The 18,031-nt window shown below is 45.3% G+C and overlaps 1 protein-coding gene across 1 annotated transcript in view; it reads right to left on the minus strand.

The window, feature by feature from the left end:
- Positions 1-18,031, minus strand: part of KREMEN1 (kringle containing transmembrane protein 1) — a 74,294-nt gene that overhangs the window by 21,119 nt on the left and 35,144 nt on the right. The window contains exons 3-5 of the mRNA XM_054005998.1: positions 17,347-17,438; positions 3,129-3,250; positions 778-931 (exon numbers count right to left, since the gene is read on the minus strand). Coding sequence (XP_053861973.1) covers positions 778-931; positions 3,129-3,250; positions 17,347-17,438 — 368 coding nt within the window. The remainder of the gene's footprint in view (positions 1-777; positions 932-3,128; positions 3,251-17,346; positions 17,439-18,031) is intronic.

The raw sequence follows: 18,031 nt of genomic DNA on the forward strand, positions 1-18,031 counted from the left end.
CCCCGTACCGGTAAGTGTCCTCAGTTACTTTCACCCCTGAATATAACTCATTCCTTTGATGTAACATGCTGCTCCACTGACAGGTCTTCTACGTTTTGTTGTCTTGTATATTTGACATCCTCTTTTACTATGTAGGTAAGAAAATAAGGTCTATGGTCAACTATTCTGTTTTTCCTTTACTCAAAAATTAGTAACTAGATTTATAATTACATCTAATTATTTTTAGTGTAAAAGGTGGAACTCCCTCCTCTTCCCACAGCTCCAGGTAAATCTCAGCTGGGTTCCCCTTTCTCCTTTACCAGACTGAACATAACACTATTTATTAAAAGTTGAGCTGATGTGTACCAATTATGATGTCTGATGGGATGACTGAAGATGATCACTTACCTTAGTTGCACATACATTCATCAGTTAAGAGCAGATCTGAAAGTGCCCTTCAGTGCTGTGTTGCTGTGTCGTGGATGACTGCCACTTGAGAGCCCTTTGTGGAAAAGGGCACCATAGTATCTGGAGCATGAAGCAGTTGTCTGAACAAGTATCATTTATTGGAAGAGATATGCCACTCCATTCACAGAATTGGAATGAAGGTTAATTAATTTTACTCTGAATTCAGGTTCTCATTGTTCTAAGCCAGACAGGACCTCAGCTGCCCTACAGTTGAGCCATATTGTGAGTCTTACATTGTTTTGTGTTCAGTAGTGCCCAAATTCCTTGAAGACTCTTTCCCCTGATTTGAAGCCTCCCTTTCAGAGATGCTCAGGCCATTTCAATACTTACTGTCAAAGAGGATAACCCTGCCATCGCCACCACAGGGTTGGGTATGGTCGCCAAAACAGACACTGTTGCATTCTGTGCTGACTGCCTCCCCATAGCGCCAATAGTCAGGGTTATTCCCACAGAAACAGGCATAGCCTGACTCCATGCCTGCCAACTGTGATAACAAAGAGACTTTAGACAGGAAGGGCTGACATTGGGGGAACACAGATAGCAAGTTGTCAGGGCATAAAGAGGACAGCAAAGGAGTGTACCATTTGTAGGGTTACCATATTTTGTGCCTCCAAATGGAGGACACTCCACGGCCCACGGCCCCCGGCCCCGTCCCCAGCCCCGCCCACACCCCCGCCCCAACCCCGCCCCCTCCCCAAAGTCTCCGCCCCCTCCCCTGCTTCCCGCGAATATTTGATTCGCGGGAAGCCTGAAGCAGGTAAGGGAGGTGTGGGGGGAGGAGGCGCGGCCCAGGTTGGCCCCCCGGCGTTTCCAGCCTGGGTCGGCTCGGGCCCTGGGGTGCCGGCCCCGGCCGACCACCCCCGGCCCGCCCAGCACTGCCGGCCCCCGGCGGCCCGGCGCACCCCCTGGCTCCCGGCCCCGCCGGCCCGGCTCCCCGCCCCGCGGGCTCGGCTCCCCGGCTGACCGGCTCCCCGCGGGCTCGGCTCCCCGGCTCCCCGCCCCGCGGGCTCGGCTCCCCGGCTGACCGGCTCCCCGCCGGCCCGGCTCCCCGCCCCGCGGGCTCGGCTCCCCGGCTGACCGGCTCCCCGCGGGCTCGGCTCCCCGGCTCCCCGCCCCGCGGGCTCGGCTCCCCGGCTGACCGGCGCCCCGCGGGCCCGGCTCCCCGGCTGACCGGCTCCCCGCGGGCCCGGCTGACCGGCTCCCCGCCCCGCGGGCCCGGCTGACCGGCTGACCGGCTCCCCGCGGGCTCGGCTCCCCGGCTCCCCGCCCCGCGGGCTCGGCTCCCCGGCTGACCGGCTCCCCGCGGGCCCGGCTGACCGGCTCCCCGGCCCCGGCTCCCGGCCCGGATCCCCGGCCCGGCACTGTGACCCTGGCCCGGCACTGCGCCCCTGGTTCCCGGCCCCGCACCATGGCCCCGGCCCCGCACCGCCAGCCCGGGCCGAGCACCACCGAGCCCTCCCGATTTTCCCGGACATGCCCGGCTTTTGGGGATTTCCCCCCGGACGGGGATTTGAGCCCCCAAAAGCTGGACATGTCCGGGAAAATCCGGACGTATGGTAACCCTAACCATTTGGAGAATGATTAGGAGCAGGGCCAGGAGAAAGCTGGCAGGGTGTTCTGCAGATGACTGAGCTGCAGGGATGCCATTTAAGGCTAGTGAGAAAGCCTGTGCAGAGGGAGGGAAGGTGTAGTAGGGTGGTTACCCTGCTCCTGCCTGGAAGGGCTTAAAACAGCCCTGGTGGAGGCTGCAGCTCTAAAAGCTGGGCTGATTGGGGAAGCAGCCACAGCTGGGCCACGCCCCAATCAGGCCACAGCTGGCCTGTATAAGAAGGCTGGGAGCCACGACCCCAAACAGTATCTCTCTCTCTCTCTCTCTCTCTCTCTCTCTGTCTCTGTGTTCAGAGAGAAGGATCTGGCTGTAGCAAGCTAGAGACAGGGTACCTGAGTGGAGCAGGGCTGGGGACAGGCTGAGGAGCTGGGGAGCTCCAGCCTGGAAAGCCTGAGGCTGCGGCCTAGCAGAAGGCTAAGGGGTACTGGGGGTTGCAGAGGGCAGCCCAGAGCTAGGCCAAGGCAGCAGGTCCAAACCCAACATTGCCTGTGATGAGTGGCCTGTACTGCAGTCTGCCCCAGGGAGTGGGGGCTAGTTGGTGACTGGCAGTGGCCTTATTCTGAGGCAAGGTAGGGATAGTGGGTGGGGGTTCTCTGGGAAGGGGAGACCCTAGTACTGAGGGGTGTACTGCCAGGGGGCAGCATCCCAGATAAAAGGGCACCGGGGTCTGGGAGGGACATGGGGCCAGAGGACAGGCAGATCACCGGCCTGCAGGGAGTGCTCCCGGATGCTGGAAGAGCTAATTCCTGAGATGACCAGCAGGAGGTGCCGCAGGGTGAGTCCAACCTTCTACAGAAGGGTTGTTTCATTAATGAAGTATACAAAAGCATTCACATGTCTGCAGGCACCTCCTCCTAGTAGTTAAAATATAACTTTTTTTTGACTTATACCCAAGCTATCTTGGATAGCAGGAGAAAGGCTGGACTCCCTAGAGTGGGAGGGAGTGAGAGGCTGGGTTTCCTGGGGCAAGAAAAGAAGGCACCAGAAATACAGCAGAGATCTGTGTGTGTGTCATCCTGTCCCGTTTAAAAAAAAAAACCACCTCTCTGTAAATGGCGAGCAAAGAAATTACCTTGAACTGCTGATTTCGGCAGAAGCTGATGCAGGTTTGGATAGTGAGTTTGTTTGAGGTCTCACTGATGCCAGTAAGAGGTGGATCTCCATAGTCCTTGTAACAGCCAAGATTCCCAGGCACTGGAAAGAATTATGGAGAACAAATATTCTAGACCTGTGCCCATGAGTGTACACTATGATACAAAGAATTTCAAGTGTAACCTTGAGGCCCCTGCACAGCTTTTAGCGTAGATCTCATATTAGCAAGCTCCAGCTGTACGACACTGGCCTTTAGAAAATATGAAAAAGACTCAGCAAACATAGCAGAGGACAAGGAGGCAGGAAGTGAGGTCGGCTTCATTCCTGAATACATACACACCATATTTTATAATAAGGTTCTGATGATATGGTAATGGGGCCACATAAGTACCTAAGATAGATAATTTCATTATTCAGCATTCCTGATGTCAGCAATAATAAACAGGAAGATTACACTAGGTTTGAGTCAGATCAGGGTAAATTTGGATTTGGAATGAATGATGTATGTTGTAATGAGGCATTGTTAAGAAATATGGCTTCTATTCAAACTATTTTATTGAGTATGGACATAAAATAGCTGTCTTCCAAAGTGGAGTCCATGGAGCCATTGGATCTATGCTATTTGCCAGGATACTTCATTGCCAGTAATCATAAGCGGGTGCTGGGAGTACAAAGAATTAAAGTTGATACCTTGTTATAATGCAGTTGGCGGGGGGTGGGGAGGGGAGGTTCAGAGGATAGAACCTCCTAGTCCTTATCACTCAAAGACTAAAACCTTTAATAGTACAGATATTAGTTTAATAATAGACACTAGTGTTTTTGTAAGAAAAAAGTTACATTCCCCATATGACGTGTGTGATTCATTGGCAAATGAGATGTATCTTTATTTTTGTGGCTCCAGTGTGACTATCCCATGTAGAAGATCTAAGCTAATAGGGACTTCTTTTCATCTAACATCAGCAAAGATTTCATTCTTATCTGCAGTACTGTATAGTGAACATCACATTGGAGTTAGCTTAGCACTATACACTACTCTTCACCCAGGCAGGCCCAGGACTGGAATAATAGCACCAGATTCTGTCTGAGATCTGGTTGAATTCAGGATTGAGGGATGTTGCACATGGCAGAAAGCTGAATAGCACCTGCCAGCATTAGACCTGGCTGTAGCTCCAGTATAGTTAGAGCCTAATGCATGAGCACAAAACTCATCCTAGTAATTGAGATTATGGATCATGTCAACGTGGGGTGGACAAGGGACAAACCCTGCGACACTGTTTCCCTTTTAATTCCCTCGCATCTATTCAAGGTGAGTAACATTTGCTAAAAGAGTTTGTGCTGGTGCCCAACAGAGAGAGGAGTCCCTCCACCTGGGATTCCCCCTGTATGATCCTTTTGCAGTTGTCTGAAGGAGGCATAGAGAACCCAGACAACTTGTGTGTCTGGGGAGAACATACTTTATTTTCCAAGACATGCTCAACATAGTGCACATGACCATCAATTAGCAGTTCTAGATACCAAAATAACAGCTAAAGGCTAGCTGGCACAGTGGGATAAATCATTCCCCTGCTGATAGTAATAGAGCTTGTAAATCCAAGTGCCCTGCTCCAAATGCCATTCTGTTTGTGCCCTTTGGTGCTAAAGGGGTCAGTTTATACCTTCATTATTTCCTTTCTATAACTAGTTTGGACCAAATTTTCAGAGGTCCTAACTATTTTTGATTGCCTCAATTTCAGGGAATCCAGCTTAAAATACAGTAAAATCTATTTATCAGAATGCACTCATTGAAATCAATTGGAGGTAATGGTGTCCACCACCTCTGAAAATCAGGCCTAAGATGTCTTATAGCCAAAATATTGAAGATCTTTAGATTTGAATAAGACCTCTTCATACAGATCCATGCCCACAGTCATGGCCATTCTAGCCATTTGGCTGTTAAATTAGCAATGTAGCTGTCTAATACTCTGAAGATTTATCAAGCTGCATGAGTGGCACTAAGAAGGGTATCAAGCTACAGAACAAGTTACTTGGTTTTCTAAGTAGTTTGGAAGGTAGCCTTCTGCTAACCTAAATTCCTCTTCCTCCATCTCCCCTTACTCATGCAGAGAACTCTCCCTCTGCTAACTCAAAGCCCTATCCTTCCCTGCATCATTTACAAACCGTATAGCTCAGGGAGAATTAATGTGGTTCACAACATATTTGTGAAAATGCTTCTTTGAGAGACTTGCTTGATATCTGTAGTAGCAAATGCAAGTAGCAGTGTCTGTAGTCGGCCAGATGGCTTAGTATGTTACGTTTATGAGAAGTCCCAGGTATAAACCCCAGCTGATCATTCACTGCTGGGTTGCTTCCTGTTCTTGTTTCATCTGAACCACATTCCTATGCACATCAGAGTGTCTACTGTTATTAATTATCTGTGCTGCATTAGGACCCAATAGTTGCAGGATGCTTTCTGACCCCGGTTACTGCCCTGGAGAGTACACAATCAAAAGGTGGCAGTAGTCTAATCTTGAGGTGATAAACATAGTGATATATCATCTGAGAAGAAAAAATGCAGTTTTCTGGCCACTTGAAGATGGTCTAAATCATTCCTCATCATTGATGCAAATGTGTCCAGGAGCAGTGAGGAGTCCAACAAGACCCTGAGGCTTTATATTGCCTTGACAATCAATGGTCAGATGTCTTCAGTAAAGTGTAAAATCAGTGCACCTGCAAGTTTTTTAATTATGTTCCATTCTCCTAGCAGCACCACTAGTTTTCCCCATACTCCGTTACAACCACTGCTCTTCATCCATCCAGGCTTTTATTTCTACCACTGGAAAACTGAGAGTTCTCTAATCACATCTCATATGAAGGCAAGCAAAGTGCAATAGGGCCCTGTAACTGGCATCATCAATGCTTCAGTCAATGGCTCCTTATTAGCCACCTGGAAACCTGCAATAGTCTGGCTGATTCTGCACAAGTCTGCACTTTATGCAGGGGGCCTTGCAAACCACCACTCTGTTTCCAGCCCCCTGCCTGAACAAAGTTATGGAAAAGGTAGTATCAGTCAAACTCCAGCAGCATTTAACTTCCTCCAGCATCCTGAGCCCCTCAGGTCAGGCTTGAAGTCAAGACCTGGCAAAAGGCTGGCCCTCTGCTCTGATGGATGACTGTACTGATGGCCTTGATCTGGGGGCCACACCTCCATGTTCACACCCTTGATATCTTAGCAGCCTTCAACACTGTCTATTGTGAAGTGCTACTCCCACTATAGAGGAACTAGCAGGAGTGGATGTAGCAATGTCTCAGAGTAACAGCCGTGTTAGTCTGTATCCGCAAAAAGAAGAACCGGAGTACTTGTGGCACCTTAGAGACTAACAAATTTATTAGAGCATAAGCTTTCGTGGACTACAGCCCACTTCTTCGGATGCATATAGAATGGAACATATATTGAGGAGATATATATACACACATACAGAGAGCATAAACAGGTGGGAGTTGTCTTACCAACTCTGAGAGGCCAATTAATTAAGAGGAAAAAAAACTTTTGAAGTGATAATCAAGCTAGCCCAGTACAGACAGTTTGATAATAAGTGTGAGAGTACTTACAAGGGGAGATTCAATGTTTGTAATGGCTCAGCCATTCCCAGTCCTTATTCAAACCGGAGTTGATTGTGTCTAGTTTGCATATCAATTCTAGCTCAGCAGTCTCTCTTTGGAGTCTGTTTTTGAAGTTTTTCTGTTGTAATATAGCCACCCGCAGGTCTGTCACTGAATGACCAGACAGGTTAAAGTGTTCTCCCACTGGTTTTTGAGTATTTTGATTCCTGATGTCAGATTTGTGTCCATTAATTCTTTTGCGTAGAGACTGTCCGGTTTGGCCAATGTACATGGCAGAGGGGCATTGCTGGCACATGATGGCATATATCACATTGGCAGATGTGCAGGTGAACGAGCCCCTGATGGTATGGCTGATGTGATTAGGTCCTATGATGATGTCACTTGAATAGATATGTGGACAGAGTTGGCATCGGGGTTTGTTACAAGGATAGGTTCCTGGGTTAGTGGTTTTGTTCAGTGATGTGTGGTTGCTGGTGAGTATTTGCTTTAGGTTGGGGGGTTGTCTGTAAGCGAGGACAGGTCTGTCTCCCAAGATCTGTGAGAGTAAAGGATCATCTTTCAGGATAGGTTGTAGATCTCTGATGATACGCTGGAGAGGTTTTAGTTGGGGGCTGAAGGTGACAGCTAGTGGTGTTCTGTTATTTTCTTTGTTGGGCCTGTCTTGTAGGAGGTGACTTCTGGGTACTCGTCTGGCTCTGTCAATCTGTTTTTTCACTTCAGCAGGTGGGTATTGTAGTTTTAAGAATGCTTGATAGAGATCTTGTAGGTGCTTGTCTCTATCTGAGGGATTGGAGCAAATGCGGTTATATCTTAGAGCTTGGCTGTAGACAATGGATCGTGTGGTGTGTCCTGGATGGAAGCTGGAGGCATGTAGGTAAGTGTAGCGGTCAGTAGGTTTCCGGTATAGGGTGGTATTGATGTGACCATCGCTTATTAGCACAGTAGTGTCCAGGAAATGGACCGCTTGTGTGGATTGATCTAGGCTGAGGTTGATGGTGGGATGGAAATTATTGAAATCATGGTGAAATTCCTCAAGGGCTTCTTTTCCATGGGTCCAGATGATGAAGATGTCATCAATGTAGCGCAAGTAGAGTAGGGGCGTTAGGGGACGAGAGCTAAGGAAGCGTTGTTCTAAGTCAGCCATAAAAATGTTGGCATATTGTGGGGCCATGCGGGTACCCATAGCAGTGCCGCTGACTTGAAGGTATATATTGTCCCCAAATGTGAAATAGTTGTGGGTGAGGACAAAATCACAAAGTTCAGCCACCAGGTTAGCTGTGACATTATCGGGGATACTGTTCCTGATAGCTTGTAGTCCATCTTTGTGTGGAATATTGGTGTAGAGGGCTTCTACGTCCATAGTGGCCAGGATGGTGTTTTCTGGAAGATCACCGATGGATTGTAGTTTCCTCAGGAAGTCAGTGGTGTCTCGAAGATAGCTGGGAGTGCTGGTAGCGTAGGGTCCTAGGACAGAGTCTACATAACCAGACAAGCCTGATGTTAGGGTGCCAATGCCTGAGATGATGGGGCGTCCAGGATATCCAGGTTTATGGATCTTGGGTAGCAAATAGAATACCCCAGGTTGGGGTTCTAGGCATGTGTCTGTACGGATTTGTTCCTGTGCTTTGTCAGGGAGTTTTTTTAGCAGATGGTGTAGTTTCTTTAGGTAATCCTCAGTGGGATCAGAGGATAATGGCCTGTAGAATGTGGTGTTAGAGAGCTGTCTAGCAGCCTCCTGGTCATATTCCAATTTATTCATGATGACGACAGCACCTCCTTTGTCAGCCTTTTTGATTATGATGTCAGGGTTGTTTCTGAGGCTGTAGATGGCGTTGTGTTCTGCATGGCTGAGGTTATGTGGCAAGTGATGTTGCTTTTCCACAATTTCAGCCTTTGCACGTCGACGGAAGCAATCTATGTAGAAATCCAGTCTGTTGTTTCGACCGTCCGGAGGAGTCCATGCAGAATCCTTTTTTTTTGTAGTGCTGGTAGGGAGGATTCTGTGGGTTAGTATGCTGTTCAGAGGTATGTTGGAAATATTCTTTGAGTCGGAGACGTCGAAAGTAGGATTCTAGGTCACCGCAGAACTGTATCATATTCATGGGTCTGGAGGGACAAAAGGAGAGGCCCCGAGATAGGACAGACTCTTCTGCTGGGCTAAGAGTATAGCTGGAAAGATTAACAATATTGCTGGGTGGGTTAAGGGAACTACTGTTGTGGCTGCTTGTGGCATGTAGCAGTTTAGATAGTTTAGTGTCCTTTTTCCTTTGTAGAGAGGCAAAGTTTGTCTTGTAAATGGCTTGTCTAGTTTTTGTAAAGTCTATCCATGAGGAAGTTTGTGTGGAAGGTTGGTTTCTTATAAGAGTATCCAGTTCTGAGAGCTCATTCTTAATCTTTCCCTGTTTGCTGTATAGGATGCTGATCAGGTGGTTTCGCAGTTTCTTTGAGAGTGTGTGACACAGTCTCTCAGCATAGTCTGTGTGATATGTAGATTGTAATGGATTTTTTACCTTTAGTCCTTTTGGTATGATGTCCATCTGCTTGCATTTGGAAAGGAAGATGATGTCTGTCTGTATCTGTACGAGTTTTTTCATGAGGTTGATGGATTTCCATTCCATACGGCTAAATGCAGTGCCTTGCATAATGACAGGTTTCAGAGTAACAGCCGTGTTAGTCTGTATCCGCAAAAAGAAGAACAGGAGTACTTGTGGCACCTTAGAGACTAACAAATTTATTAGAGCATAAGCTTTCGTGGACTACAGCCCACTTCTTCGGATGCATATAGAATGGAACATATCAAAAACCAGTGGGAGAACACTTTAACCTGTCTGGTCATTCAGTGACAGACCTGCGGGTGGCTATATTACAACAGAAAAACTTCAAAAACAGACTCCAAAGAGAGACTGCTGAGCTAGAATTGATATGCAAACTAGACACAATCAACTCCGGTTTGAATAAGGACTGGGAATGGCTGAGCCATTACAAACATTGACTCTATCTCCCCTTGTAAGTACTCTCACACTTATTATCAAACTGTCTGTACTGGGCTAGCTTGATTATCACTTCAAAAGTTTTTTTTCTCTTAATTAATTGGCCTCTCAGAGTTGGTAAGACAACTCCCACCTGTTTATGCTCTCTGTATGTGTGTATATATATCTCCTCAATATATGTTCCATTCTATATGCATCCGAAGAAGTGGGCTGTAGTCCACGAAAGCTTATGCTCTAATAAATTTGTTAGTCTCTAAGGTGCCACAAGTACTCCTGTTCTTCTTTTTGTAGCAATGTCCTTTCTCTGACAGTTCACACAGAACTGAGATGGAGCATCACAAGTAAGACACCTCCCTTCAGCCAATTAGTCCTTTGGGAGAAGAATCCAAACTGGATTTCAGTGTCTGATTTATACTGACCCTGATTCTAATGCCTCTTACTCCAGATAGTTTCTATTCAATCCACATCTTTAAATGTGACTTTTCAAAAGGTAAATCTTTAGCTGGTACTGACTTCAGTAGAGTACAGCAGTACTCAGACCTAATCACGCCCACAGTATTGGCAGAGTAATACAGTAGAGTAGCCAGGGCCAGCTCTAGGTTTTTTGCTGCCCCATGCAAAAAAATGTTTGGCTGACCCCCACCCCAGCCCTGGGCTCCCCCCCACACACACCCTGCTGCCCCAGCTCTGGGCCTCCCCCCACCTGCACCCCCATGTTGCCCCAGCCCTGGGCTCCCTCTTCCCCCCCCCCATACCACCCACACACCCCTGCTGCCCCAGCTCTGGGCTCTCCCCCGCCAACTGCACCCTCCTTCCACCCCAGCCCTGGGTCACTGGTAACTCGCTCCCAGGGCAGGTCATTCAGCAGGAATTTTAGATGTGCACAGAACACAAACAGGATTGGTTCCCATATGGTTACAGAACTGCAGTAAAGTGGAACAATTTTCAGCTTGTGTGATTGGAGGATATCTGGATGCATATTATAAGACTCCTCCATAAATGAGGAAAGGTTGAGGTGCCTTTATTATTATTTTTTTTTGTTCCACTCTTTGTTTCTATGGGGAATTTGCCAATGCAATATCACTGTCTTCCTTTTAAACAAATAAAACTTAAAAAAAAGAAAAGAAAAAGGCAATGGCTGTTGAAAATAGCAATTCCAGTCCTAATAACCACTGGGAAGCATTTCTTGCTCAATTTTAGCCTACTTTCTCTACAGCAAGTTACAATGGATCAGTATACTTGATTTAGGGTGACCAGACAGCGAATGTGAAAAAGCGGGACAGGGGTAATAGGAGCCTATAAGAAAAAGATCCAAAAATCTGGACTGTCCCTATAAAATCGGGACATCTGGTCACCATAATTTGATTTGGGAGAAATGAGGTAACAGCTGCCCAAACTGAGTTTGAGCACTCCTGAATTTTGAGGGTGTTCAAATCTGGAAGGCAGGTGCTAGATTCCCTTTCTGAATATTAGCTAAATCTGGAAAGGAGAAGTTAATTTCTGCTTCCATGGCTCAGAAGTAGAAATCCTCCTATGTGCCTGGTACTGTATCTAAAGCTGCCCAGGTCCAGTAGAGCCTCCCCTCCCTTACTTTTCATTTTAAATTCTAGTGGGATCTATGTTCCTCCCTTGCTAGGCTTCAGATAGAGAGGGGCACTGTCCATTTAGTCCACCCAATTATTTCTTTGGGGGCTGCAAGGTGAGGTCTCAGCAGTATCCCTAATCCAGGCTGGGGATGTCTTCTGAAGGGGATATCTGGGCCAAAAGCCTTCTACTCCTTGGCACTTGTTCCCTATTGACAGTCCAACCCCTTTCTAGCAGTGAGCTCTCCATTCACAGCAAGCTGCAGCATGAGGTTTCACCTACAATACTCCCTCCCCCTCCTTTTCCTGTTGATAGCGGCCAAGGCAATGCTGGGAAATGTAGTTCTTTCCCTGCTCCAGGGCTGGCTCTATAGGCAGTGAGCTAACCAAGGAACTACAGCTCCGAGGGCCCCCTGCTGGTTCTCCGCTCCCATGCTGGATCCCTGCCGGCAGCTGCCCCTGCAAATGGGCTGCCCCAAGCACCTGCTTGCTTTGCCGGTGCCTAGTGCCGCCCCTGAGAGTAGAGGCCTTTGAGCCCTTCCATGACTTGGGGAAATGGTAACATGAGTTTCCATTGCAGCTGGAGCCAGTGTTGCAAGAGTAATATACTAAAGAGAGACAAAGCCGGAGTAGAATGGAGACCAGTCAGTTCAATTTGTCTTTCTGAAGGGCTCATAAGTGCAGGTGTTTTTGTTTAACCCCTTAATGCCAGGAGTCTGACATTCCTGACACAAGGCCCAGACCTACCAGTACTATCAGATTAATGGTAAAAAATGTCAGTGCTGGGCTGCACAATAGCTTTCTATGCTTTAAGGATGCTGATAGAGATAAATAGATACATAAGTTAGACTGAGCCCCAGTGTCCATGGTGCAGAGTTCTCTCTGCTGAAGAGTGGAACCCTCGTTTGTTGTTTGCATAATGTGCAGACAATAAGACATTTTTATTCTAGTTTTCTTGTTGCCATCTCAATGAGTCCAAAGAAACACTGATTCATCTACTTTACAAATCCCTTATAACAGGCCAAACTGGGAACAATATAGTTTTAGGATGCAGCTATAATACAGATTGATGCCTGGTTTCTTCATGGAGTTTTTAATATTCATTAGTAAAAGCAAAAAAAAAAAAAAAAAATTAAAACATTCCAGGTCCCACAAAAATTTACAAGAGCATGTCAATCCAGTAATGATTCAGGTAACAAAACATTGAAACTTTATAATTTTTGGACCTGATCAAACACCAGACACAAAAGAGGCAGTATATGATAAGTTTAATGCTGACACAAGCAGAGCAAAGCTACATGACAGTAAGGCAGAAAGGGATTAATACAAGTAAAAAACAGAAGGCAAAGGATGAACACCTCTTAATTTTTAGGGGCTGGTTTAGTGTAGCCATTAGTGATTAATTAATATACTGAATTTTATATTGCCATATTATTCACAAAAACAATTATGTCTATGTCTAGTATATCTCACTATAGGTGAGACATTAAGAAAACAGGAGATTTGGGGAGGAGAACATTCTAGTATGTGTAGTTTTGTTTGAGTAACTAATGCTGCTCTGGTCTAGGGTTCATAAAAAAATACTGTTAAGTCTTAAAATACAGCTAAAGTTTCCAGTGTTAATACTGTATATAGATAAGTACTCTAGCTAGGGCTATGAAGTACTATGCACCAATCAAGCTTGCAGCAATGAACATATAATTACTGAGACTTCAAGATACTGTCTGAATGAATGTATCATAGGTAATTTTCACCTGGAGCTCTTCTCCACCTGAGTCCAGATTGACAGAACACCTGCAGAGACCGCTCAAATTTCTTAGGGTGCATTATTACATTGTCCAACAACTACTTCCTGTAATACCATCCTAGCCCACTTCACCCATGAGACTTTGGGAATTCCTAAAACAGCATATTAAAAATATGCTTTGAGTTAGCTTTAATGGTGGGACCCTCCCGGTTGGTAAATTATTAAATTCTCTAACTAAAAAACAACAAACAAACATGCCACTAGGGTAACATTGTATAGCTAGTGAGCCTCTGTAGGGTCCTATCATACCTCAGCACTCCAATCTCTGACAAACAAAAGGAATGTGATGGATTTGGAGCCAACTGTGGCTCATTGAGAGGCATCAATCTAGTCTAGGACTGGGCAGTTAATCCTAAATGAGGCTTCAATTCCTCAAGGTGCTGAGCATTCTGGCCCCAATCCAGCAAACCACTTAAGCATATTCTTAACTAGAAGCATGTGAGGAGTCTTACTGAATTCATTGGGACTATCATTTGCTTCTCGTACACTGAAATGCTTTGGGATCTCAGTGCTCGGCCCTTTGAAGAACAGAGCACTACGTGTCATATCATTTTAGTATGACCATCCAATCTATGGTTGTCATTGGGGTTCCCCCCCAGCCATAGGCTACCACTGAATTGCTGTGGTAGGGTCACCACAGAGTGTTTGATATGGAAATAACACACAAGGCTGTGTGTTTTCCCCAGGGGACTCTGATTTGGAAACAATGTTTTTTTTACCAAATCTGTAGTGGCTAAGTGACAGATCACAGAACGTGGTTCTTAGTACAGTGTCTCCATTTTAGCAAATTGCAATTGTTTGACAGTACCTTTTTTAATATACACTTGTTTATATTGTATTGGGATGAAGTGGTGTGAGACTCCAAGCTTAACACCAATATGTGACAGTTTTTCTGATGATCTAACATGCACTGACAGCTGCAAGCATAATGCAAAGAATTGCTCATATTGAGAAACACTGTAAAGTTATGCATCATTAATGAAGACCATCCCTGCACTGTGAGGCCCTAGCTACATTAGGGAATGGGTGGAAACTTTGCACCATTGCCCTAGTGTAGACAGGGCCTGAATGACTAAAGCAACTCAATTTCAGATGTTAAACAAGTGTCATTCTTAGTTCTTCCAGCATGAATTTGTGTCTCTACCAATTAGAGAAGCTAATAAATGTAATGGGAGGTCAAACTGGTCCACTTCTTTTACATAAGAATTAATTGGGACATCACAACAGACAACAACCAAACAGTGCTAGCTAAAAAGCAAATGTGGTTGATAAAATGACATACAGACTACAGAGCCTTGACTTTTGGGATTTGTGGTCAGGCTCATTCACAGTAGGTATTACTGGTGGTACAAGACCATCAGATAAAGATTCATAGATTTTTAAGGCCAGACAGGACCATTATGCTAATCTAATGTGACCTCCTGCATAACACAGGCTACAGAAAGTCTGCATCAGGGCCATAACTCCTGTTAGAGCAGGAGCATAACTTTTAGAAAGATAGTCAGTCTTGATTTAAAGTGATACAAAATTCATCATGTTCCTAGGTAGGTTCCATGGGTTATTTACCCTCACCATTAAAAATTTGCATCTATTTTTAGTTTCAATTTGTCTAGTTTCCATGATTTCAGGACTGCAATGATCCTTTTAGCCACAGCATTGGACTTGGAGCTCATGTTCAATTAACTATCTACCCTGACCCCTAAAAACATAAGAATGGTCATACTGGGTCAAACCAATGGTCCATCCAGCCAGTGTCCCTCTAATTTTTCTCACCTATGTGCAGAATGAATTTTGTTATGTGCACCAATATGGAGGTGATGTGTGACACATTACTTTCATATTGGTGCACATAACAAAATTCATGTGGCGGGGTGGGGCCGAGAGATTTGGAGTGTTGGAGGGGGCTCAGGGCTGGAACTGAGAGTTGGGGTGCAGAGGGGTGAGGGCTCTGGCTTGGGGTGTGGGCTCTGGGGGTGCGGCTAGGCATGAAGGAATTGGGGTGCAGTGGGGCTCCCTGGGGCTACAATGGGGAGAGAGGACTCCTCCCCAGCTCACTCTCCTCGCAGCAGCACCTGAGGGGTAAGGCGCCTCTCCCTGCTGTGGCAGGTCTAGGTCAGGCTGGGTTGGGGGATAGGCGCCTGGCCCCTGGCCATGGGAGGTTCGGTGCTGGGCTGGGTCGGAGTAGGGGCGCTTGTCCCCCAGCCACAGCTGAGCTAGGTCGGGGATGGGGAGAGGGGCACCATGGCAGGTCTGGAGCGTGGGGAGCGGCATCTCTCCCTGCCACAGCCCTGAGCGTCTGTGCAGCGCTTAATAGGCAGCTGCATGGCCGTGCAGCTTAGAGTGAACTGAGCATCCAGCCCCGTATCTCGTCTTCCGACAGTGGCCAATGCCAGATGCTTCAGAGGGAATGAACAAAACAGAGCAATTATCAAATGATCCGTCCCCTATCATTCAGTCCCAGTATCTGGCAATCAGAGGCTTAGGGACACCCAGAGCATGGGGTTGCATCCCTGACCATATTGGTTAATAGCCACTGATGGACCTATCATCCATGAACTTACTTAATTCTTTTTTGAATCCTGTTATAGCTGTGGTGACTGTGTCCCAACAAAACATGTTCATCTATGTGTCTGGTCAATTTTTAGAACAGAATTATCAATCAATAAGAATTTCCACATCCAATTTCTCTATCCCCCCCCACCAAGGTATCCAAATCCTGACGGTGTATTTTTCAAACCTAGTTGCAGTGTGCCTGAGACTTATCTTCAGGCCTGCTCAAAACAGAAAAAGGAGGGAAGAAACAAGCTCTTCCTCCTTAAACAACTGTACAAATCATCAGGTTTGCATTAAGACTTGGAGGGGCTTGCAATGTACGGTTTGTTCTAAATTGCTGCAATTCCTTTTTCTAGTATCTGGTTTCAATGCAAAGCTTGAGCAGCTACTACTGGTCAAAAGGACATTTTGTAAATGTAAATCTGGGATTATCTGTGCAAATAAAAATGTCCAAATTTAAACCCTCTGTTCCCCACCACAGAGAAAATGACTAGGTCTAGTACTGAAAAGCTTTCTTTGTGTGGAACAAATGGGCAGAAAATTTGCTTTCCAACTTTTTTTATTAGAGCCAAATCCAGATAATTTGCTAAGATCTATGGGCTTTAAAGAAAACAGATGTCCCACTTTAAATCAAGAAAGTACCCTAAAATTCAGAGTCACTTTGAGCTGAAAGAGCTTCTGGTATCTTGGATAGGTGATGAGTAAAATCCACTATGGATCATACATCGTGACTCTAAATTAGAAACTAAGAACACAACTTTCATTCCTACTTTTCTGAAGTTAGGTTCCTAAATCCAAACGTAGTCATCTAAATAAAAATGCCCTTTTACCTTAAGGGCGAATTTTTAAATTTAGTTGTCTAACCTGCATATACTATCCTCTCGTACCTATAAGAGGTAGTGGTGAGCAAGATCCAAATCATAGTTTACTCACAATTTTTACTCAGTCTCAAACTGGAAGTGTGTCTGAGTAAGGACAAAAGCTCTGAGCCTGCAAATACATAATGCACATGCTTAACATACACACATAAGTAGTCCCCTTGAAATCAGTGAGATTGCTCACATGTAAAGTTAAAACATATACGCAGGATTGGTGCTTAAGGATTTGGCTGTAAGTACTTGTTAATAAATGCATCTAGGGGATTTCAGTTCATAATTTAGCCAGAGAGTTTTGAAAATTTGGCTCTTAGGCACATAACTTTAGGCACTCAGGTATGAAAATGTTGGCGTGTGTTGACAGGCACTATGGAAACACTCTCTCTAAGATAAGTACACTACATTAAGGACTGATAATGAACAGCTGTCTTTTTAATTTTTTTGTTTTTTGAACTTTTATACTTTCCTATTTGTTATTTAGTCACTTTTTATTTTTAATAAATTCTACATTTATAGGAAACTAGTAGCACTTCATAAATTTGGAGCTAATCCCTGTACTGTATTTTACTGTAAATAACAATTCAGTAGTTATGCCCGTGGATGGGGTATGGAGGATGTAGTGAGTTTGCCTTTATCTCTGCAGCACAGCATTGAAAATCTTGCTTAGGTCACAAGTAGATAAAAAAAGCTGTTTGATTTTATTCTAGTTCCCATTAGTGAATGTTACTAAACCATCACCTACTGTCACGTGACTGTCAATCTCTACAGAAGAGTAAATGTTTTCTCTTACTTCGGCAAGACGGAATCTCACAGTATTTCCAATACACTCCATCCTCACACTCTGCAATGTAGCACCAGGGGCTGACATCTCCATCAGGGTTCCTATCAAGGGAAGGAGACACCAAAAATTTGTCAAACATTTTTGTGAACCACATACAGATCCTTCATTTTTATTTTAAATCTAAGGCTTCATTGCTATCATTTTAATTTGTACTGCAGTGTTTCAGCTGGTCTGTCTTTCCAAGAAGAAAATAGTGGAAAATAGAATGGTAAGAACTACTGAGCTAACATCAAGTATCAGGGGGTAGCTGTGTTAGTCTGTATCTACAAAAACAACAAGGAGTCTGGTGGCACCTTAAAGACTAACAGATTTATTTGGACATAAGCTTTCGTGGGTAAAAACCTCATCTGCATCTGAAGAAGTGAGGTTTTTACCCATGAAAGCTTATGCCCAAATAAATCTGTTAGTCTTTAAGGTGCCACCAGACTCCTTGTTGTTTACTGAGATAATGGTGTATTGGGTAAACCAAAAGAATTTGCACTGGCTGATTTTTGGTAAATCAGAAAAAAGTCATAGTATTACAGTAAGATCCTCAAATTCCTGGTAAAGTCTGAGCTTAATGGTACAAACCATGGAAATGCTCAATACTATTTTACACTCACTGCCAAACCACTGACCACACTATAGCCCAAGG

Source organism: Malaclemys terrapin, chromosome 16, assembly GCF_027887155.1.
Source record: "Malaclemys terrapin pileata isolate rMalTer1 chromosome 16, rMalTer1.hap1, whole genome shotgun sequence".
In the NCBI taxonomy this organism is placed as follows: Eukaryota; Metazoa; Chordata; order Testudines; family Emydidae; genus Malaclemys; species Malaclemys terrapin.